We start from the raw sequence: 23704 nt of genomic DNA on the forward strand, positions 1-23704 counted from the left end.
TTGAAGTTAGCTCATGAATGAGATTTTGAAGGGCTTTAATTTTGAAATACATCAGAATTTGACAAATTAATAAAATTAATTTAATCTTATTTCCACAGATGCAATGTGTATATACGCTTAGTTGACATTCTATTTTGGAAACCGGATGTTGTCTGACGGTAATCTTTTCCGTCTATTTGACATCTTATTTTGAAAACCGGATGTTGTCTTTCCGCTAACTTTGCAAAGTCCTTCGCTCGCTCCCGATCTGTGCCGTTTGAATGCGTTTACCGTGAATTTCAGCATATAGGCGCACTAAAATGTAAGTGTCTGCTGATTTGACCGCATCGTCACGCGGGTTGCATAAAACCCCACCTGTCAGCCTGTCGAGCTGGGAGAAGTCCTGGGTGAAGGGAAACCGCCACTGTTCCAGGTGACTTACTGTGTGTGTGTGTGTGTGTGTGTGTGTGTGTGTGTGGGGTGGGGTGGGTGGGGGCACTGAATGATACTTGACAAGAATGGTAAGGCCCCTCCCTCGGGATGGGGTGAGGAGGTCCCTTCTGGAAAGAAATCTGTTTGTGAGAGAAGACAGAAGGTGCTGTTATGAGCCCATGAAAGCTCTACACTCCGGTCATTTATAACTTAGAGGAACTGGTTTTAGTAGTGGATATTTAAACAGCTCCCTTTGGTTGAGTAAGTGTTTCCTCAATGGCAGTGTAACGAGAGAGGGGCTGACGTTCATGTTTCAAAATCCATTATGAAAAAATGACACAAATACCAGTGCAAACCTAATCAAGCTCCCGATGTTGCTGTTTTAAATTTGTTGCAGAAGCACCACTGAGGAAACCCCCTAACCTATTTCGTTTTTGTATTCATGACTTTAATTATGTATCATAGGAATACCAGAAAATTAAGTCAAATACTTAATTGCCTACGATGTTCCCTCTCCACCCGTGTGCCAATTAAGATCCATCACACAAATCACCCGTCTGTATGAGGTGATGTCGGTTCCAGCAGAGAGTATTTGGCATTCCCTGAAAATAGAAAGAAGTTTGTTTTTTCCACTCTGCTGGTTAAATTATTGGGTTCCTTCTTCCATCCGTGCTGACAAATGTTCTGTAGGACTGAAGTAAGAGCGCTTCCGCGTGGGTTTGCCTCAGAGCAAATATATGAGCGATTTCTCCAAATAAATCTCTGTGGCTGGCACCCGCACCCGCACCGGCGTGTGACCGGTCAGCCAAAGAAGGAAGGCAAAGATCCCAAGAGTATAATAATGACAAGCTGCATTCTTTTTGAAGTGGTTAATATCCTGTGGTTGCTGGCATTCCTCATCCACAAGTCATCAGCCACAGTACTTCCAAAACTCCCAAGTGCTAGTGTGACTTGACGGTTTGTATGACTGATGGAGCTGCATGGTTTGATAGTGTTCTTGTGGACTACAAAATATGAAAATTGAGGATTTAGGTGTAAAGAATATGAGGTTTTTTTTGTGCTTGACTGTTTTTAGGTCAGTGGTGAAACAGCAGCTTCAGAGCTGGAAGTGATTTGCTGACTGAAGGACACTTTAAACGGCCTATTAGGTGCTACCATGCATGGATGTGAAGGTGGGCCTTCCGGTTGACGGATGCTCTCCTTCCCCTCTTACACTGCTTGTGGAACGGAGCAGTTGTCTTGTGCGAAAGGAGGCACACAACACATACTTTTACCCATGATGCCGTGTGCATGTCGGTTGGGTATTTATCACTGGGAATGCATCAAAACGGAGGAATTAAAGGCAGGATATAAAATATTACATATTTCTGTTGAAATTCTCGTTACACCCCGACAGCCATCAATGAATCAAATGCTCTGACAACAAAAATGAAAAATATAATAAGTCCGTCCAATCATTTAATTGTCCCCGGATGTGTTGATTGGACGGGCTGCCTGTCTGTCTACCTACCTGTCTGAGCGTATTCTTCCCCTGCACTCATTGTCAGCTGAGTGTTGGGGAGTGGCTTTGGAGGGAGGCCTGACAGGACAGGCTCTCGGTGTTGCCGCCCATAGACTGTATACGAAGTGGACGTAGTCATGTTGACGTCACCCATTGGTTTGTGGACTGACGTTTTGAAGCCTCGATTTGGCCGTCGCCATCTTGGATTACGGCCATCGCCATCTTGTTTTTTTTGCAACCAATAAAAGGAAGCAGCGACCTGTCAATCAAAAGGTAGCCCCGCCCTAAAGCATACTCTGCTTTATGGTCTGTTTGACTCTAAATGGACCATAATTTACTACATGAACATCATGCTGTATTGAAGAAGACTTGAAACTAGAGATTGAGACCATAAACTCATGTTTACAATGTTTACTGATGTATTAAATCCAGTGAGAAGTGGAGTCATTTTTTCATAGACTTCTATACAATTGGTCTTCTTTTTGCAACCAGAGGAGTCGCCCCCCCTGCTGGCCATGAGAGATAATGCAAGTTTAAGGCACTTCAGCACTAGCTTCACTCTTCAGAACCGAAGGTTGCTGCCTGTTGCCGACTTGCTAGTGCTGCTAGCTACTTTGATTGTAAAAGAGTTAGCGACACTGAGCTGTTTCTTATTTGGATAATTTTCTAAATCTATTGTACCTTTGCTAGTTTCTCAAGAGTACCAACCCTAGCTTTAAGAATGGCATTTGGTAGTGTTGATATGCAGCACCAGCCTGTGACTATTGTGGCTGTTAATGGCTGTGTCTTGGGCAAGATTCTGAACCCCGAATTGCTCCCGATGGCTGTGCCATCAGTGTGTGAATGTGAATCAGTTTAGATCCTTATGGGCAGGTGGCACCTTGCATGGTAGTCTCTGCCATCGTTAATGAATGTGTGTGTGAATGGGTTAATATAGTGCACAGCGCTTTGAGTGGTCAGAAGACTGGAAAGGTATATACATGCAAGTCCATCAAAGTCCATTTACTGTACATCCTTCTGGGTGGCATGTCTAGGCTCTTGCAGCCGTCCTTGGCCTCCTGCCATGTGGATTAGGAAGCTGCAGAGAGAAAGAACCCAATGTACTCCACTGCTGCCCACTGTCACTGCTTTGCTGCAACTCTGCCTCCACATTAAAACAAGTTATCTGGAATCATCCTAGTGCAGCCTTCAGGTGGTAAAGCCTGCCATAAAGGTAGAGCCCTCAATGTCATGCACAAAGCATTCACCCTCTGTGTGTCTGCACTGAAACTGCACCCAGGAATGCAAAAGCAGAAATGACTAAAAGGAAAGAAAAGTCTGAAGTGGATAAAAAAAAAAGGTGAGTTTTTGATATCTATACTCTGTTGTGAGTGTGTTTGCTGCTTCGATAACAAAGCCAGCCATATGGGGCAGCGATCACATGACACAAGGAGCAGAGCGAATACTGCCTCACTAATATCCTGCAAGGGCTATTTTTAAAAAAAACCTGACACACACACACACACACACTGTGTTTGCTTTCAAACTTTCCTTTTTTTTTTGGGCCTCTTTTTAAAAAAGTCATAAAAATGCTTACAATCATCTTTAATATCAGTTGTCAAAGCAGGACAGATGGGATCTGTGATGGCCAACCCATGAAACTTTAGCATCACCCTCTTTCTATCACACGGCGGTGCTGCAGTTTGCTCTCTCGTACACCCGTGGGACCACTGCCTGTGCAAATCTGCAGCCCCCCCGCCACACACACAGATGTGCAGAACAGTTAAGACCTCTCTGATTTAGACGCTAACACACGCATCTATTCGGATCGTTTCACCAGAGGGAGGGGTGTGCAGCCAGCTGTTGACATGGCAATATACACACACACGCACGCACGTACACACATCATAGTAAACAACTCTGCAGGAGAGACGCAGCACCGTCGGACTGTGCTACAGCATTACGCACAGGCGGACTACAGAATGCAACAAAGTTGTGCTTGCGTGCATGACGCAACACGCGCACTGATAATTAATCCCCATGCTCTGAATTGACATGAGAAAAGATGAAAAACCCACGAGCTCTAAATTCACCTCCCTATCCGCGCGTCAGCTGCAAAGCCGGTGTCGCTGCCGACGCGACCTGCGGATTCATAAAACTTGTTGTAAGCCCCGCCCACTTGACAGCCAGCGTCTGTTTACGAAAAGTCACGGGAGCAGCATGGAGCTAAAGGTGAGCCACCGAACAGACCGTCACACCGCGCTGCCAACAGGCGGACTTCACGGAGAGAGAGAGAGACAGCTGCGGTCCTCGTCACGTAGCCTAGTCTGTCACATTTTTGATTGATGTTTTTGACGCGCGCTGACATCTGCAGCTTGATACGTGATTTTTAAAAACATTTTTTTTTTGTTACAGTTTTGCGTGCAGTGGGACTTTTAAACGCGCGTGCAAGGGGCGAGTATTTCTGCTTGTGAGTTATCACCCGCACACCGACTTAAAACAATGGCGAGGCGTAAGAGGCGCAACCCACCGAATTGTTGCGCTTAAAAAACCCAGCCCGGACCGCACGGGGACCCGTCTTCCGATACACAACAACAGGGACGACCGCGACGCACCACCACCACCACCACCACCACCTCGGGAGCGAGATGGAAAGACACGCCGAGAAGCCTAACAGGGCTGTGGAGTATTTGAAGGAGCTCAACAAGATCATCGACACCCAGCAGGAGTTGCTGGAGAGGCAGAGGGGAAGGATCGAGGAGCTGGAGCAGCAAGTGTCTGATTTGTGCGCGGAGAACGCCCGTCTGAAGGAGCAGTACCAGCGGCACCTGGCAACCTGCAGGCTGCTGCAGGGCAGCAACAGCCTGGTCACGCTGGGAGCCATAAAGGAGCACATCGCCCAGGAAAAGTAAGACATCACATCTTTATCCAAGTCGATAAGTCTCTGTTTCACTATATTTCCATCATACATATTTAAAGTTTGAAAAAAAAAAAAAAATGTACTTAAATTAAAGTAATTATTACTAAATCAGACCCCGACTGTCCAACGCTGCCTCACTGAGATCCGCAGTTGCGTCTTACTACTTTGGCATCAAATGCTTTCCTGTTATTGATGTTTGCTGATGGAAAATAGGTCCTTGGGTTTTACGCACGGATCAATTTTACTGTACAAAAAAAAAGGTTTTGTTGGACAGCACGCAGCTTTTTCTGACCACATCTGGAAACATGCAGATCATTTCACCATAGCACCGAGCAGCATCTCACTGATGATGGTCAAAGCAGTTGTTTTTCTCAACTGATTAATTCTTCCAGTCATGTCAAATTTGTGTGTATGAAACATTTAGCATGATTAAGTTATGATTGAGATATGCTGTAAAGTATACATCGATACAAACATGTCCATGGTTCTACACACCAGTGCAGAAAGGCTGCTACACTTTTAAATGGAGACTTTTAAATAGTTTCTGATCATTCTGCTTTGTCACCTTTTGTTTGTTGTCAGGTTCTATGACTTCAGCAGACTGAATTCTGAAATATGCTTCTGCTGTAGTGGTCATAAAAGAGGATTTCATGTGCGTGGACAGGCACATTAATCCAAGATATATGGAAGGCAATAGCTACAACTCCTGGGGGGAGGAAAGGATATGTACTAGGGATGGAGCCATTACGCAAGTATGTTTTAGGGCCGGCCTTATCTGCAGGCAGTGAGTTAAGCCCCGAGCAGTGCGAAGCAGATGTAGTGGAGCATTATATCAGGAAAGCTAAAGACCCTGATAGTGAGGATTACCCTCCCTGCATAGTTTTGTGGTGAAGTTCACACTGCTGGCTACAGCACCAAAATGCCTCTGCATGCAGAACTCAGCTGTAGACAGTCTGCAGATTCATGTGCTCATGCTTGACCTTTGTGTCTAAGGGCATGTTGGTGTCATGAAGATCAGTGGCAGCAAATCAATACTGATGAGTCATGGACTGGATGTCTTTGCTGGCTTATAAAACCAGGCCCATGGGATTAGGACATGCTGTAACACTGACCCTTAGCTTGCTCCCTTTTTTTTTTTCCTTCATAAATCTCTCTCGGGCACTGCAGAGTATTCTGTGTAATTTCCCTGCGAAATCAGTCCATCACTATATCTCAGTCTGTACGATCACAGTGTGTAAGCAATATTTCAGTCCAGCTCTGGTAGACTGGCACAGAGGTTATGGCGAGGTGCCCGTGAGTACCGGTGTACGTGATGAAATATGACGGCTGTTATTAAAGTGTGCTTTATGGAGGATACAGGATTTAAAAAATGTAATTTAAGCGCAGTGAGCAACTTAAGGGATGCAGTGGTTTAGAATCGAGGCTGATTCTGAGAGTTGTAGAATGGAGAGAACAGGATTTAAATAGTGTGTGCGTGGAAATGAAACTGTCTAGCCTTCCATTTTTTTTTATTGAGGTCAGAGATGGTGTCAACAGCCGACCAGAGCAACTCGGATGTCTGTTTCCTAGCTTTACTTCTGGTTGTCCTGAGGGATTCCCAGGAGGTCCTAGGCCTCAGCTTCACCTGTACTTTGTTTTGCTAATTAGCAAATGTTAGCACGCTAACACGCTAAACTACGATGCTCAACATGGTAAACGTTACCTGCTAAACGATGGTAGCATTGCTGTTTGGGACAAATTAGCCTATCTGACATTAGCATTTAGCCCAAAAGCACTGCTGTATGTAAATAGAGCCTCTGTGGCAGTGGACTCAAAGTCTTCTTGATATCTGATAAAACTGAATTATGCATAACGGTTTTTATTTGTAATGCAATTAGGAATGAAAACATTACCAATTTTTGTAGTGCATGTGCGAGTCACCTGAAATCTTTGTCACTCAACGCGTCCACTTCCTCTCTCTTTACCTCGGCTTTATGCACTCAAACTTTTAGGCCTAAATGTTGACGCTCGCCTCGTAGATCAAATGCAAATCAGAGATCACAAACCTGAATATCAACCCCATCTGCAAACAGCAGCTACTAATGTTGTGTAAACAGACACACGCGTCAGACCTTTGCTTCGTCTTGATATTCTCAAGAAGAAGTCGTATATTGATGGAGAAAAGAAGCGTTGAGTTTTTGTATTTTACATTCTGCCGAGAATGTTGACGAAGCAACCTTTGTCCTCTTAAGCGTGTCCTTTTTCCGTCTCACCGTGGTGGTTGTGGTTCTAGCTGTGTGGGCTAATCAGGACCTGAAATGCAGGTATACTGTAAGGAAGCCAGAGAAAGCAGTTTCATAAATCCCCGGCCATTAACCTGCTGGTAGGACGAGGAACTCATGCTGAGTGTTAAACATGCTGGGGAGAGGATGCAGTAAAGCAAAATTTATGGATGTTTTTTTTTTTTTTTTATAGTACATTATTCACAGCCTCAAGTGACCACTTTATGCAAAGTTCTGTTGCTTTTTTGTAGTCTTTTGCTTATTTGTTTTTGATAGTTTAAATCCATTACCTGTACACTTCTTTAATGCATGCAGGCTGTCATACACTGTATGTGCAGTAGTAAAAGCAGTAGCTTGCCTTTTTCTCTTCAGTTAGCTTTGTTTGCAAGCAAGTATATTTGTATTGCACCGTGCTGCACAACTCATTGAGTATTAATCGCAATCACAATCATGACATGCCACAATTACATGAACATGATCGACTGCGATATTGTTGGCCGCTCCACTCATAAATAGCTGCTGCATATATCAAATAAAGCGCTTCCGTAACTAACACCCAGACACCAGGGGGCGATCGAGATGTTTTGACTTTGTTTTAAGTCTTTTTTTGATGCAAAGATTTGTTAGCATGAATCTAGCGCAACATAAAAGTGAGAGAAGCGATACCGGATATCGGGCCGATGCTCATTCGATGCGTTACTAGAAAGCCGTGCTCTGTTTATTGAAATGTGAAAGTGCAACAAATATATTTTTTTCACCTAAAATCAATAAATAATCATGATGGATATTGATCTCAATATTGATCAAATAATCTTGATTTTAATTTTTGGCCACAATCATGCAGCCCTATATTCCAGTCCTCTTGAATACAGAGTGTATTGTTTATTTACACTGTGTGTAATTATGTGAGCCGTGCTGTCAGCTTTCAGTTTGCCTAATCATGAAGTGACTTCATCGTGGGAAGGAAGGAAGGAAGAAAAAAAGAGTTCTGTTCCAAAACAAGTGGCAGGTAAAGAGTTTCTGCTACTGAATGATACATAAGCTGGTGTGCTGCTATCTTGGGTTTGGCTGTAAATGGAAGGCTTTTCCCCTTTTTTGGCTGTTTGTACGTCCTCTTCTCTCCCCCCCCCCCCCCCCCCCCCCCCGACAATCCTTTTTAGAAACAAAACACAGTGAGCAGGTAATGCGATGCGCCACTGATGGTGCAACCTGTGGTGCCAAGTCCACAGATTTCTCGGTGAATCCTGCAGAACAGGCTCCTGGGTAACATCTGTCGGTCAGCTTCTCAGGATGTACGGCTGCTGCGCAGGTATCAGAAATCATCCTGGTGTGCACTGACCCTGATATGGATCCATAAACTCGTCCACTTGGTTATAATTGTAACCCCCCCCCCCCCCCCACCCCCCCCCCCAGGTGTCTGCTTGAGCTGTATTAGCAGAGTAGAAGTCGCCGCTCGGTGGACCGGTTTCTGTAAATCCAAAAGCTAAAACTCCCGTTTAACAGTTCAACAGTTTCTTGGGTTCAAGTTGAAGTCCATGTGTCAGGTTGGTGCAGCACTCACACACGCATATCAGTTTTCCTCTGTTCTTGCCTGCCTTGTCAGCCCTTTAGTCCAGCGGTATTTATGCTGACCCCATGCAGTTTTCTCTCCTAATGGTGTTTTGTTTTACTTGCATCCCTTGTGCTCACTTCAGAGTTAAATGACAAGCAATACGAGATTGAGTTGCCAGTTATTTGCGCCACACATTAGTGATAAATGACTTCTCATGAGCAGTTACTGCTTTGGAGCAAATACACACATGTGGTCTGTCTGGTCGGCGAGTGCGATATGGTTGCAAAGCGAAAACCAAAAAAAAAAGTGGAAACGTGCGGTCTTGGTGAATGTTTTCATGACACGGGAGAGGCTGGTGGTTTGATCAGAGCGGAGCCCCGGTGGTGTGAACCTGTCCTCTGGGGTTTTGTGTGGAACAGCGTCCGCCTGCCGGCACTTTCACTTCTTATCTCGGTGCTGGTGGAGGCATCTGCCAGCCCACATTTAGCATTCGAACCTCGTCCCGTGGCCCCAGCTATCCAACCGAGGGTAAACAATATTTGGGACGCTGACGTGATCGCTGGGGAGATAACGTCCTCAGCTGTGCGGATGACAAACAGCTGATGTGGCGTTTTCTGCACAGCTTAGTTTGGAGTTTTCTAAGTATATTAAACCGGTATCCAAACGTAGATCTTTGAACTTAAAGGGAAGTTGCTATACCTATTACACCACACTAGACAGTTGTATGTTGTATGCAGACGAGTGTTATGTCTCAAATAACCTCTGGTGTTAGGTTTGAGGATGATGAGTTGATTAGATGCGAGTACGTGGCAGTGTTTCTGTTTTGTGTTTTTACAGGCAGTCATTTAAATTCAGTACGAATCCCAGTCAGTGAAGAAGCACAAGTACATTTGAGTAATAAAATATTGATGAACAACGTGACAAATCATTGCTAATTCCAACCCGCTCAATGCTAATGCCCTGATGGAGCTAATGCCAATGTTTCAATGCTGACGAATGAGCAGAAGGATAATCCACAGGCGATGCATCCGGTTCATCTTATTTTGTAGAGGTGTTTCGATTCATTGCACTTATTCAGCTGCTTCCAAACTATAATTGCGTCGATGCTCAAGACCTGCACTTAAGTGTTTTGACAAATTCAAGCAGCTGCAGGATTATGCAAATAAGAGATTTTGATGGAAGATGAGTGTTGGAAAAACATGTGTTTTGGTTTTATTCTAAGCGGTGATCTGATAAAGTGTGTCATTTATGCCTGTTTGTTTCTCTTCTGTTTTTTGGTTTCACTTCCATCAACATTGGAATACATTGTGTTGGAGGAACACTGATTTAGATTTAAAGTCAGTAAATTCTGAGGTGTAGATAACACAGCCTGAATACATTTAGGATTTCATTGTTTAAACTTTGCTTTACAGTAAAAAAAAAAAAAAAAAAAAAAAAAGTGACAGATATTTTAGGGTTTGTTGATTTTCTTTGTCTTACATTGCAGTAAACTGTGTGTATATTAGGGTTTTGGACTGTTGGTCAGAGAAAACAAGGCGTTTGAGAACGTCATCTGGGGCTCTGGGGAATTGTGATGTGTTATTCTGACATTTAAGAGACCAAAGAAATCTTCATCTTCAAATAAATTGATAATGGAAATAACTGTTAGTTGCAGTCCTCCTTAAAAGACATACTGATGGAATTATACAAAGAAAGCTGGACGACAAATATTAGTTTAAAATACATTTCATTGAGTACATCTCTGATGGGTTTGGAATTGAGTCAGAGGAGTTAATAGTCATAGACGTTCATCATCATGTATTGAGGTGTTTGATAACAGTTCTAAAGTCACTGGTGGTTTTCAGTGGCCTTCTGTTTGGGTCGCATTCTTGGCTTCTTCACTGTAATTTGCCCGGTTGCCTCTAAGTCCCCCGTAGACCGGAGTTTTGGCAAGTTCATAAATAGTTAACCCAAAGCCAGCGTAATGCCTTTAGCATGTGTCTGAGGACCCCCTCGGCAGAAAAATAATAGCATGATGGAGAAAGCTGTTTCTTGTGGCTGGCGGCGTCCACTCATTTACCCGGCGATCTGCTGAACGATCAGTGTGCCAAACCAAATTTACGAGCACATGAACTCCCTCTCTCCAGCAAAGCCCCCTCTAATGAAATACCCCAGCTAGATTAATGTCCACACAGGGATGATTTGCATTCAGGCCCACCTATAAATCTCAAGCAACGGCCAAAGATAATTTGCAACTTGCACTCATAATCAACTGCAGGCTGCGTTCATCTGTTATGGACCGTCCCTCCTCGCGTCTCAGTGCGGCCGCAGTAATGCCGGAGGAAGAGCCGGGCACCCCTGACCTCTGGTACCCTCACATCAGGCCTATTAAGACGGAGTTAAGGTTGGTTTGTGTCCTTTGATGTAGCTGGTTGTCCCATGAGGGAGGATAATGATGACTTTAACGAGCACTGTTACCTCGATCTGACGGTGCTTCTAAAGGCCGCACTGAGGGCGGTCGGATGGTACGGCTCGGTGTGAGTCAGGCAACAGTAACGCGTTTGAATCACCGAATTCAACCCACTGCCACAGTTCAATTGCAGCAATGGAGGAGGAGAAAATAGTCCTGCTATTAATTCCTTTGAGGTTTGTTTATACTGTGTATTTAAATTCATTTTGTGGGTGTGCATATACAGAATAATGTGGCTTCATTTCAGGCATCTGTTTCCAGAAACATTGAGCTTCTGGATTTTGATCACTCTCAGATTCCTGATTGTCAGCTGGGAAACAAACCAACATGGTGTGAAAGCAGAGCCGTGGGCCTCATTTTGCATGTTGCCCTGCATGATCTACACATGCGTGTGTTAATAAGGTGTGATTATGGACATGTATGGCTTTCGGGGTTTCCCGCCAGAAAAGTTGTGAGGACAGGGAAGACACGGCAAGAGGAGTTGTAGCTTTGCATTGAAATGAGGCTTAAAGGTGCCCTGTGGAGTTTTTTACCACAAGTAGCGCTATGGAGCCATGATTTCATGAGTGGGTCCGCTGTTAAATCTGTTGTCATTCACAAGCATGTTTCTGATAGTGATGCACTATACAGTCCTGCCAATGCTTCCAGACCGGCGATAAACGTTTCTGATTCTGATTCTACTCGCTGCTCTACAGGAGGTGGTAAAGCACCACAGTTACGGGGTGTCACAATTTCAATTCTATTGATCAAATTGAACTTTTAATTTTGTCCGTCAAAGTCAAAAGCAGAATAGGCCTCCCAGTACTTTTTCTTCCTCTCCGCTCCCTCCTAATTGAGAAAGAAGAACACTCCAAAGACAACATAGTTTTCCGGTAGCTTGCTCTGCTGCCGCACTTTTCGAGACACCGCGGCCGGAGTGAGAGACGACGGAGAAACGACAGGACTGCTCTGTACAGTACACTGTGTGGTCGACTTCATGGTGCATTCAGGTGTCTGGGCTTGAAATCAATTATCTGTTGATCTTTTGATCTCAGTAAGAAAGCAAAAGTAACTTTCTTTGATACATGTAACACCTAAATTGTTCTCAATTTTGCTATTTTGTCAGACAAATGCAGTCTTGACTCTTAAATGTGTTCTGTTAATTTGATTTACAGTCTCCAAATCTCTTTCAATCCCTCCGTTGTCATCACAAGCTGTGATCGACACTAAAGCAGCACACTTTCAGAGGCCACGAGGCCTGTTCATTCTTTATTTCTTCACAGTTGAACCAATTATCCGCCTCGCAGCTGTCAAAACCAGCTGATGCAGCAGCTAAATCGAAGGCAATTTGTAGCATCATACCTGTGGAGAGCTGTTTGAAAGGCTGCCACTAGTTTTCTCCCATGTGTGTGTGTGTGTGTGTGTGTGTTTGTGTGGGTGGATCGCGGACGGGGCCGGTGGAGGCTGAGTCAACACCTAAACACAGTTGCAGCCTTAGTGCTCACATATCACAGGTAAATATTACTCCTTCACAGCTGGCTGGGCCTTTGACAACTAATATTTGTTGTTACATTTTTAGAGGACCAAACGGTTACAATTTCATGAACTGAAAAGAAACTTTGAAAGGGTTAAAGTTGCAAGACAAAAACACAGACAACACCATGGTAGAGACCTGTCAATCACAAAGTAGCCCCGCCCTAAAGCATCCCCTGCTTTATGATCTGTTTGACTCTAAATGGACCATAATTTACTAAATGAACATCATGCTGTATTGAAGAAGACTTGAAACTGGAGATTGAGACCATAAACTCATGTTCACAATGTTTACTGAGGTAATAAATCAAGTGAGAAGTAGAGTCATTTTCTCATAGATTTCTAAACAATCAGACTTCTTCAGAATAGTCGCCCCCTGATGGCCATTAGAGAGAATGCAAGTTTAAGGCACTTCCAAGTTCGCTACAGTTTTGAGACCCTGAGGTTGCTGCCTGGTTTTTGCTCATTCTTGTATCTCGTTTTTGCTGTTTTACTGTCGTCTACTTTCTATTGGCTGAGTGAGTGACTTGGCTGGTTCAACATGTTTCCATAGATTCCACTCCGAGGTGTTTCCACTCAAGCTGCCGGTGAGCTCTGCTGTTTGTGTTCTGTGTAACCCCGGAGATTCTGAGGGCTGATCTAAATCCCAGCAATATGTTCAGGAATGTTGCCAGGGTGAACCTTTTCTTGTACCCACCTCTCTCTGTGCTAGATGTGGTACTTGAGGTAGAAAGATAAGCAGTCCACCCTTGTTCGGCATCAACAAGTGTGTCAGGGATCTGAGATTCGGATCTTATTGAAATCAGAATATTGAAATAACTGAATTACGTTTATATTTGAAATACTGAGACTGAGCACAACCTGGTATTGTCACTAGGCTTTTTGGCCTGAAATAACAGATTATTCACTATGACATGCTTAACATAAATGCAGCCAAGGCAGATAACATGTCTTCCAACGGCTCATACTGATGAGTGACAAAGTCGGTATGAATTCCTAAAGGTCCAGAAGCAATGCCGGTGCATTTCATGCTCCTTGGTATTTGTCTAAATAATAAATTGACTATTAGGGCAACGTCAGATGAGTACATGATGGGAAATGAAAGTGGGTGAAAGAAGCAGGTGGATTGTTTTGAGCAGAATTCAAGTGTGTGTGTGTGTGTGTGTGTGTGTGTGTGTGTGCGTGTGCGTGTGCGTGTGAGAGAGAGAGAGTGTGAAGGACTGCTGGGCCAGACAGACAGTGGGGGTCACGCATCACTAACTCCTTAGAGATACATAATTTGACAGCACCATGAGAAGCAAACCACTTCAGAGGCCTGGACCGACTCATTAGATCTGCTGAGCCGGACATATTTCTGCCTGTAATTAGTTGCTGATTAATACAGATCATTTAGTAATATGAACGCCACAAGTATGTGGTGCACCGTGGAGCCCAAAACATGATGGATGCCCCTTCATGAGGAAAGAGTCCTAAACCAAGGGAAGCCCACATAAAGACACACACGCATGAACATCCTCAGACGAGCAAGAACAAAATCTACATCGAGCGCCGGGAAAAGCGCTCGATCTCGACTGCAGTGTTCTTTTTGAGAGGAACGGAATCCAATAAAATACTGATGATAACTATGAAATAACTACTGCACAACGACAAGCTTCACAGTGTTCCTCTGTGGAACCGGCCAGCGGGAATGAGCTGTTATAGCAGACCGCAGGGTCAAGTCATTGCTCACCTGGTTGACATTGTTGTAAATTGCAGCGGGAGCCACGCGATTGCGAGAAGCACTTGTCACGGTTTCTGTAGAAAGTTTTGTAAATCCAGTGTTACTTCGGATGTGATTTATTCTTTTTCATTACAGCTTGGAGGGCCTCCAAGCTGGTTTTCCAAATCTGGAGGCGTAAACCCAATAACTGTTGGGGTAACTTTGGAAATAGCTCTGATCTAAGCAGTTCAGTTAAGGACTCTAAAGTTCATAAAGTAATTCCTTAGCTTCAGCATATAGTCAAAGATGGTAGTTAGGGTTGAGGGTCTCGATTTCAAAGTTATAGGATGCAAAAGGAATGTAACATAACAAGAGAAACGTGTAATACAGCAATGTTTTGCATGCAGTATGATCTCCGGTGCACACTTAAAAAATATCCTTCTGACTTGGAGAACGTACTGTCGATCACACACACCTTGGACAATCTGTAATTACCTCTGATTTGTCTTCTGAATACAGGAAAGGAAATGGCCTCGCATGCATTTCCTGTATTGCCTTAGCACCTGTTTTCCTCATTGCTATAATAAGGGCGGTAACGTGATGAAGTGCTGGAAGCCATTGCTTCAAGGCTTAAACCTACTCAATATTTTACAGCGAAAAACAAATAATGGGTTCATAATTACATTGGAGCTGCTCTTTTTCTGGGCGAGGAAAGTAAAACGGCTTTAGGGGAAAGTATCCACGCCTTCATGAGACGCGGTACTGTATTTGAAAGTACAGAAATGCTTATTCTAAAAATAGGCCACGGACACGTACGAAATGGGGACGCATGGGCAGCGAGATGTTGACGTGTAATCACTGCAGCTGCGTGGCCTACAGTACATGCAGTTCATTGGAAGCCCAGGCAGGGAGCTATGATTAAATGAGCAGACTAGTGCACTTCTGCAGCCGTGTCCAGTTGCACTTACTCTTGCAGAAAGGCAGATTGATAAACCCTGAGTCAGCATTTCCTTTTTTTTTTTTTTTTTTTTTTTTTTTCTTTGCGCCGGGCGTGCCCTCTGTCCGTTTCCACCCTCACAACAGGAAACCGGCTGTCCTCATTGCAACAGAGCCACGGGGTGAAAAAAAAGGGCACAAATGAATACAATGCAACAGACACACGCAGCGTTAAACGCAGCGAGGTAAAGGGCAGGTCGGAGACACTGACATGTCGGTAAAGACGGCAGTGTAACATTTGGTTTTAAGGGAGCAGCTGGGTTGAAGTCTTATTTCTGCCACCGGAGATCTGGCTTGTGGGAGAAACCAATCTCACAGCTTGTGGAGGCCTTCCTCTGGAATGATACCTCCAATGGGATTTGGCATTTCATGCATTATTTAAATGGCTTGGGGAACGCACCTGAAAGAACCTCAGTAGCCGGTGTTTCGGCGCAGTGCAGAAGAAAAATAACTTTTGTTTTCGTTCATCATCATCAGGATGATAGATGCTGCTTACATGATGTTGTCAAATGTGGAATTTATTCATTCATGACTAGACAAATAAGCTTTGTCTAGACTGAAAGCATAATGAATTTATACTCCATCAATGTGCCTCTCTCTTTGTAACCATCCACTCTGAAAGAGCGGTTTCACTTCGTCTCAACCTCTTGTGTTTCAAGGTTACACCAAAACTATGGCAATTTACCTCAAATCCAATCAGTACTACTCCTCGTGGTTCAGACCGAGCTCTATTGATTCTGTTTCACTCAAGGAGGCAACTCATGCAAACCGCAGTACTGCAAGTTATTACAAATTCTGAAAAGGAGACGATAAATGGAAGTAAAGTACGGACTCTTCTGTCACCTGAAGCCTCAACTTAACAAGCCAGCGGCTTGGAAATCAAGTGCATGAAGTCATGAAGTTCCGCTTGAATACCAATGAACGATAACAACTCAAACTGTGTCCCATCTGTTTTTCTCTACAGTGTGACAATCTTGAGGAATGTGGCAAACTAATAATCTAGGCATGACCCAGATCATTTGTTAAGAGTAGTAGTAGTAGTAGTAGTTGTAGTTGTAGTAGTTGTAGTTTGTCGTGGCCTTTCTTGCAGGACAGAGGAGCTCTCCAGGGTTCTGAGCACTGCTTCCTTGCTCTGGCCTCCTCTGAGGTTGTTCGGTCTGCATGGCTGGGTGCAAGCAGCATAACAGATGGAAATATCATTCAGCAAAACATTTATGAAATATGGTTTTGATCTGACCATTCTTTTTTTCAGTGATGCATTGTATACACAGTAATCGATAGCTTCCGTAATTGCCATTGGATCTGGACTGCAGCACGTGTGTCAATGAATCTCATCCTACTGCTGCGTTGTATTGACCCGGCTCTAGTTTTCACCTCAGCCGGTATTCCACAGTCGTAATGGGTTTTGCTCTAATGAAAACACCAGCGGTATCAAGTTCCTTCTGTGCTTTATGGAATAATTAAAGGATGCCTGGACGTCTTCGCCGATACCCAGGACAAAAGGAAGCAGATGTTTAGGTAACGCAAGAGAGATTCTGGAGTGAAGAGAAAGGTGCACGGCTAACAGAAGCGAAAAACAAACAAGTTAGTAAGAGTGATGAGATGGGAGGAAAGAGATCACTCAGCTCAACAGAGAATTAGACGCAGCATTATACAGCAGGGATCATTATTCCTTCAAGCCAACCCAACAAAAAGCTGAACCGTACACCCCTTATAAGAACACCCTTTGCAGCTACAGCACCTAATGATGGAGTCAGTCGCTGTACTGTCTCCTCACTATGCATACCTCATTGTTTTCTCCATGTGAAAAGTGACAACAGGGATCATAAATTTGCCCCCGATGCAGCCATGCGGTAGCTTTATTGCCCCTTAGTGCTGTGGTTCACAGAACCGGCTACATTTTATTTCTCTGAGGTAAAGAGCACTTTCCTGCTGTCGGAGTGCCATTTACTGCAGCCTCTCTCTCTTTAAAAGTGCCCACCAAATGTCATGACACAAATGGAGAGCACGGAGCATATGACATGATAACATACATGGTTTTATGTTGAAGTGATGTGATTTTCTCTGGTGTTTAGAGCTTTGTCCTAAAGTATGTACCCAAAATATACTAAAGTATTCAAGCAGTATTAACTAAACATTGTATTACACCTGTAAAACACAATAGGCCTTTATCACAGCAAACACTTTGTCTTGTTTTACTCCGAGTACCACAGGTGGTAATTACACTAAAGATAGAAGTAACAACCGGCGTCCACAAGAGAGTTATTCTTAATTGTGTCCTCGAACACGGGAGTCTCCTGGATAAAGTAACACTCGTATACATTTTATGTTATGATTACAAGTTTTGATTCTTTAAAGTTCTTTTCGGAGGAAGGGTCTTTGGTCAGTTTGGCATGGCAAACTGCTCTAAATACTATAATACCCATGAGCCTTGGCAGCCATTGCTACGGAGAAAAGGCATGCATCCAAAATGTACCCCCAACAAGTTGCATTGATTTTAAGTTGCAGATTGTGTCGTCAGTTTTCCCAACATTGTAATCCAATGTTTCACCCGCCGTTAGCGACTCACATGACACAATTTTAAGCTCGATGACTGGCTGTTTGTTGCTTAAAATGCACCGTGGGAGTCGGAGTTGACTTCATGTCCAGCCGTCATTGTTTTAATTAAGAACACCTGTAATAATTTGGTTACCGTGAGAAGCCTTGCATGAAAAATACCTATTTAATAGTAGTATTTGAAACCTTCAGGTGTTTCTAATGTTTTGTCCACCCTTGTTTTCAAGTGATCACAATGATAGAAACTCTACTCAGTCCAATTCAACCACTAACTACGGCCTCAAACATGACCATATAGTTTAATCAACACCGAAGCACATCTGCAAAGGCAAGATGCTGCATTTATAGTAAGTACTGCATTGTGAATACATTTATTACACACCCAGTGGAATATCAATGTAATTTTGAGAATGTCACTAAGTTGTAGCTGTAATTTAAAGTGCGGCCACTTCTTCGTGTGCCGGATAGATTGATTAAAATCGTTGCACCCCTCATTGCCAGATAGTTAAACTTTTGCTGCTGTAATGAAGTTGCTGAATCAAGTGATGGTGGTCATTGAGGCGTTTTGTTACTGTGCGTGTCTTTAGCTGCATTACTCGCATCCTGCAGCATTCTCGTTTCTACCTGCTCAACAAAAATCGATGAACCAGTGTCTTTTTCTGTCTTCCAGGTCTGAGTTTGACTCCTCCAGAATGGTCAGGTATGTCCAACTGGTCAATGTTAGACTATTTCCATCTGCTCAGGGTTGTACACCTGCATGAAATGTGTGACCATTCTGTCGTAAAGGGCTTCTAAACCCTGGGTGGGAAAGGCTTAGTTGAAGACATGGTGTTATATAAGTCTTGTGACTTGAGTTTATAAATGTGAATATCCTGGCATCAAGAGAGAGTGGTTCTCCTCCGTCTGAAGGACTGAGGCGGGCCTGATGCGGTGCCTGTTACTGTCGTTTGTGGATATTACAGTGGTGAGGAAGTCATACGATTTTATGTCGTGTGCAGTGCAAGGTCACATTCCACTGTTAGCTTGTTCGCTGTGGGAACCTTGGCGCCTGGAGGTTTGTACACTCTTAGAAATAAAGGTGTTCAGAGTCCTCCCCTTTCCGACAGCATTAAGGTTTGTACATAGAACCGTCTATGATGGGCTCCACCCAGAACCCCCTCTGAGAGGTTATACAGAGAACCCTTCTTTGGTGCAATGGTTCTTCCCAAAACCCTTCATTCCAGAACCTTTCCTCTTTCAAAGGGTGCTAACAAGATCTCACCCTGGGGGTTTTACCGAGAATCCTTTTTATATTCCACTCATCTAGAACCCACACATGGTTCACAATCGCAGCTTTCAAGAATCCATGAAGAACTCTTTTTTTTGATAAAAAGGTTTTTTAATGGAACCCATATGCTGTGTTTATACCACGAGTTACAAAAGGGCCAAACGTGGCTTGCTACGCTGTCGGGGAGTCGCCGTTAAAGTGTTGCTCAAGTGCTCGTTGACGTAGTTATGTCGATAGACAGCACCACTTTATTTCAGATGGAACGGAACACGGTGAACCAATAACAAAAGATTGGTTCGCTCTTTGTTGCGTCATTGGAGCGCATGAAAAAGGTTGAGACCAGCTCAACTTTTATGTAGCACGTCACGCCAGTCACACAAAACGACAAGTGTCGCGCGTCAGTTTGTAGCTTCATGTCTCCGGCTCCTATTGAAAAGGACTTGTAGTCGTTCTTAGTGTGAACGCAGCAATATTCTTACAAAGAACCCTTGAAAAACCCTGACTATGCACTACTTACTCAATATTTACATTGTGAGTTCTGAATGATGTCATCACTACTGCGTTGCATTGTGGGATATGTAATGCCGGCGTAGTGTCCAGTGTCCTATTGGCTTGGTGTCACGGAACCTCGGCCCCCATGGGGCTGTCTCTGCTGAGCTAACGTGGACTGATTTAAAACCGTGACGTGAATCTCATCATTGCTGTGAACTCAGCAGAGGTACTGTATATGGCTTGCATGTAGAGAGTAGATGGGCTTCTCTCACTGGCAGCTCCTCTCTTTAGGGATGCCTCGCTGTGGGAACCAAACAGCCTCTGTAGCAGTGTATTAGGGTGTCTGGTGTCTAGAAAAGTTATAGCGAGTGTAGCCGAGCCTCTCCCGTGTTTTAGGAACAATTTTCCAGGCCACGTCGTTCCTTTCCTTAGGTGCTCCACTCTCTGCGCTCCCCAGGCTGCCTTTTTTCCGCTCTAAATGTCCTATCACGAATTTGAAGCGAATCCAGTGGGCCACAGCCCGGAGAAGTGTGCCAGTCTTTGTCTTTGTACTATCGCAGCGACTGTAAAGAAGCGTTTGTGCACGCAAGAGTGAGAGACGTGCACGGAGGTTCTCCTGCCACTCATGAGCAGCCTCACCAACATTAGCGTACCAAAGGACAGGAAAACAATCCTTTCAGAAAATAGGTTATATTAAAATGTAATACAAATCACTTCAATAAAAATAGCTCATCAATGTTTAATACTTTTTAATTTAGGGTTTTATGGAGATTGGCTAATATTAATCAGACTCTAAACCTCTATATGCTGTGATAAATGTTAGTCGAAGATTTTTGTTTTTTTTTAGTTGCAAAACTTTGGCTGCTCGGGTTTTCCTGAAGAGGGATTTCCTGAAATAATAAAAAAGTCAGTGTTCAGTTATGCAAGTCATGACTCATAAAGTGTTGTTCCACAATGGAGCGTTTAGTTCTTTAAGCACACACTTCTCTGTAACCAGCAAGCAATCAGTTTCACTGCCACCACCAGCATTCAGCCTTATGCGGCACAAAACAAAAAAGTTTAGTGAGTTAGCAATTTTTTTTTTTTTTTTCACTTTTCAAATCGTACTGTTGTGTGTAGTAGAGTGATATGATTGATACTGCTCTCCATTATTACCCAGTGTAATGAACATTAATTGTGGAAATGGTTCCCCTCACCTGAACAGATGCAACACTGCAGTATATTGATAGCTCCTCTTGTTATATCATTTGTTCCATGTCTCACTAGTGCTGCTGCTGTTGCTGGTAGAATCTGAAAGCATAGCAGTGGAAAGACAAGACTTCAGAAGCAAACAATCCCATCTCACCAAATTGATGCTTTGATGTGGCTGGAAACCGCCCAAATGGCAGCAGCCCCTCTGCATGTCGTTCTAGGTTGTGAATTTGGTTCCTATAGAAGCCCCCCCCCCGTTAATATGAAGCTGGCGTGCCAAAACTGTTACTGTGCTAAATGTATGCGCAGAGGTTCCATCTTCATGTTGTGCGCATCTCCACCAGATTGTGTGACTTGTTTGGCAGCTGCATTTATGGGCTGGATGCAAATCCGTGATATTTCAGGATTAAAGTGACGGCAGACTTCCGCTCAGCTTTGAGGAGTAGACGTGATGGCACCGATCCTGCAAATGAGTGAAACGCTTGAAGAGCAGCTCACCTTCCACTGTGTGTCAGGTGATGCTGCTCAACGTTTGACTCATCTATCTGTATCAAGTTAGCAAGGCCGGACGTGTAGATTGGACAAGATGTAAAAGTGTTTTATGCAGGGCTGACGGTGATTGTCGAACAGTTTATTCAATTATATGTAATTGGACAATGAAAGAGGAAATGCCTTATAAGGGGACGACTGAATTCATCATTAAACAGATCCAATGACAAAGCAGTTAATCCAAAACACTTTGCATAGTTGGACAATACAAAGAGTGTTGAATGATGAATGAATGATGTCCAATAATTACATTAAATACGTAGAAGAAGAATAATTACTTTAAGGTCACTACATGGTCAGGCCCCCCGCAGCAGTTAGACAGCAGCGTGTGTGTATGTATGTATCTATCTATCTCTCTATCTATCTCTCTATCTCTCTATCTCTCTCTATATCCTGTCCTGTACTCCTTCTCCAACACTGTGTTGCGTGGTTAATTTTGGAAGCAAAGAAAGGTCGTACAGATTCCCATCGTATGACAACTGAATGCCTTGAATGTGAAATGTAATTATCACTTAATGCTGCTGAAAATCAATCAACACTGAATTCATAGCATTAAGATATTTGACTTGATTTATGTGGTTTGAATCCACCGTTTAAATGTCACTTAGTTTCAAGTTGTGCAATTCTAAATTCTTTTTGTTGCCTCCATATTAACAGAGCTCCACTACTTGTCCTCCCTAAAGACAATGGAGCATTAAACACGGTATGCTGCTGCCTCTCATGCACCCCCCCCCCCCCATGGATATAGTAAAATCATCTAAGTGTAATTATTCAGTGGCATCTCTTTAAAGTGAAGCCAGTTTCAAGTCGTATGATTTGTCACATATCTTGGCTCCGGGTTACCTTTTGTACCAGAGCTGCTTGAAAATCACTGCAACTGCCAACACAGCACTCTGCTGACAACGCGCGGCAGACTCGCTTACATCTCTCACCCCGTTAATATGCCACACCATGACACGAGTGAGCATGGCTGCTTAAAACTTTGTGTGTTACATGGCCTGGTAGGTTTCATTATCATTAATAATTGAAAAGCCACTGAACTTGGCACAGGCGCTATTAATAAATAAATAAGCCTTGCTCCCGGAGGATTGCTTTGCACTGGTTTGATAGAAGTTTATGTGTGTGTGTCTGTTTGTGTGTGTGTGTGGAGGGAGAGAGATTGGCCCTGTCGGTGATGAGGGCATTATTCTCATACACACTCCGTGGCTAATGAGAGAGGAATAACAACATGGCGGTGTTTAATTGGTCCGCTGTTCTGTAATCAGAATGGATGGTTTCATTCAGATGCGATAAGAACCCGGGTGAGATAGGCAGACGGGCGCCCGGCAGCCTCGGTGACCTGCTTTTATTGGATTGTTCTTCAGTGTGAATGTGTGATGATAAGATGTTCCTCCGCTCACCCCGATGCACTCTTGTGCTGCACTCATTCATACAGTAAACCCGGACTAGCGCACCACAAAAGCCCACAGCGGAGGAGCAGTCCGACGCTCTATCGCGATGATTGCAATGAAAGTGCTCTTGTCTGCCGGTGAACACTTTTGGAAAGTCCATTTGTGCTGTTGTTATTTGTGCCCGTTTAATTGTGCGCTCGTGTATTGTGACGGGTGGCAGCTGTTTAATTGGGAGAGTCTCGGGCTAATTGAAATCTGAAATTGTTTTGCTTGGGGTGATGAATCCAGGACTGTGGGTCTTTTATTATTTTTATCTTATTGAACATGTTTGTTCGGACACGTATAAAGACTGGAGTAGCTTGCCAGAGAACTGCAGTATAGAGAGTAACTGGAGGTATTCAGGAGGAGAGCCTTGGTGTGGTCTGCGGCTTTTATTTCCCTTTTTAGTTTTCCGCAGAGAGTCGGGGGGGAAAGGGAGGCAGGGATTATAAAGTCCCCCTCCCCGTTATTGTAGAGAGGACAATGAAGAGAATAAAGCTTTTCTCGGTTGTTGTTGTGGAGGTCGTAACCTCTCTCTCAAAGTGTGTCTCAAAACAACACCAGCACACAAAGTGTTTCCAATCAATTCAAACACTCATCCAGGCCAAATGTGGTGTTGTATTTGATGTAAAAGTATCGGGGGGGGATCATTTACAGAGCCGAAGCCGAAATGCCAAAGGATTCAACATAAATGGGAGCAAAGAGACGGCACTCTTGCAACTTGTTTTGCTTCAAACAGATGAGGCTTTCGCTGGAATAGCGATGGAGCTGCAGTTACCAGTCTGCCGGCAGGGCTTTTCTCTGAAACAGCACAATGTGTGGACTGAACTGTGCTTTAATTCACACAGAAATCTAACCTAAAAAAAAGAAAAGAGCCGGCCGGCCCTCAGATGCACTGACGGTATGTGTCGGGGGGGGGGGGGGGGGGGGGGGGGGGGG

The 23704-nt window shown here is 43.9% G+C and overlaps 1 protein-coding gene across 3 annotated transcripts in view; it reads left to right on the top strand.

The window, feature by feature from the left end:
• Window positions 1–4044: 4044 nt before the first annotated feature.
• The window catches only part of LOC116381960 (IQ motif and SEC7 domain-containing protein 1-like), an 81430-nt gene continuing 61770 nt past the window's right edge, over window positions 4045–23704 (top strand). The window contains exons 1-2 of one of the 3 annotated variants that reach the window (XM_031844539.1): window positions 4045–4799; window positions 18507–18551. In XM_031844539.1, the coding sequence (XP_031700399.1) occupies window positions 4540–4799; window positions 18507–18551 (305 nt within the window). In that variant the 5' untranslated portion in view covers window positions 4045–4539. The remainder of the gene's footprint in view (window positions 4800–18506; window positions 18552–23704) is intronic. The other 2 variants (XM_031844529.1, XM_031844535.1) reach the window with 2 other exon arrangements.

Source organism: Anarrhichthys ocellatus, unplaced genomic scaffold (assembly GCF_004355925.1).
Source record: "Anarrhichthys ocellatus isolate YVR2014 unplaced genomic scaffold, GSC_Weel_1.0 scaffold5, whole genome shotgun sequence".
Taxonomy (NCBI): domain Eukaryota; kingdom Metazoa; phylum Chordata; class Actinopteri; order Perciformes; family Anarhichadidae; genus Anarrhichthys; species Anarrhichthys ocellatus.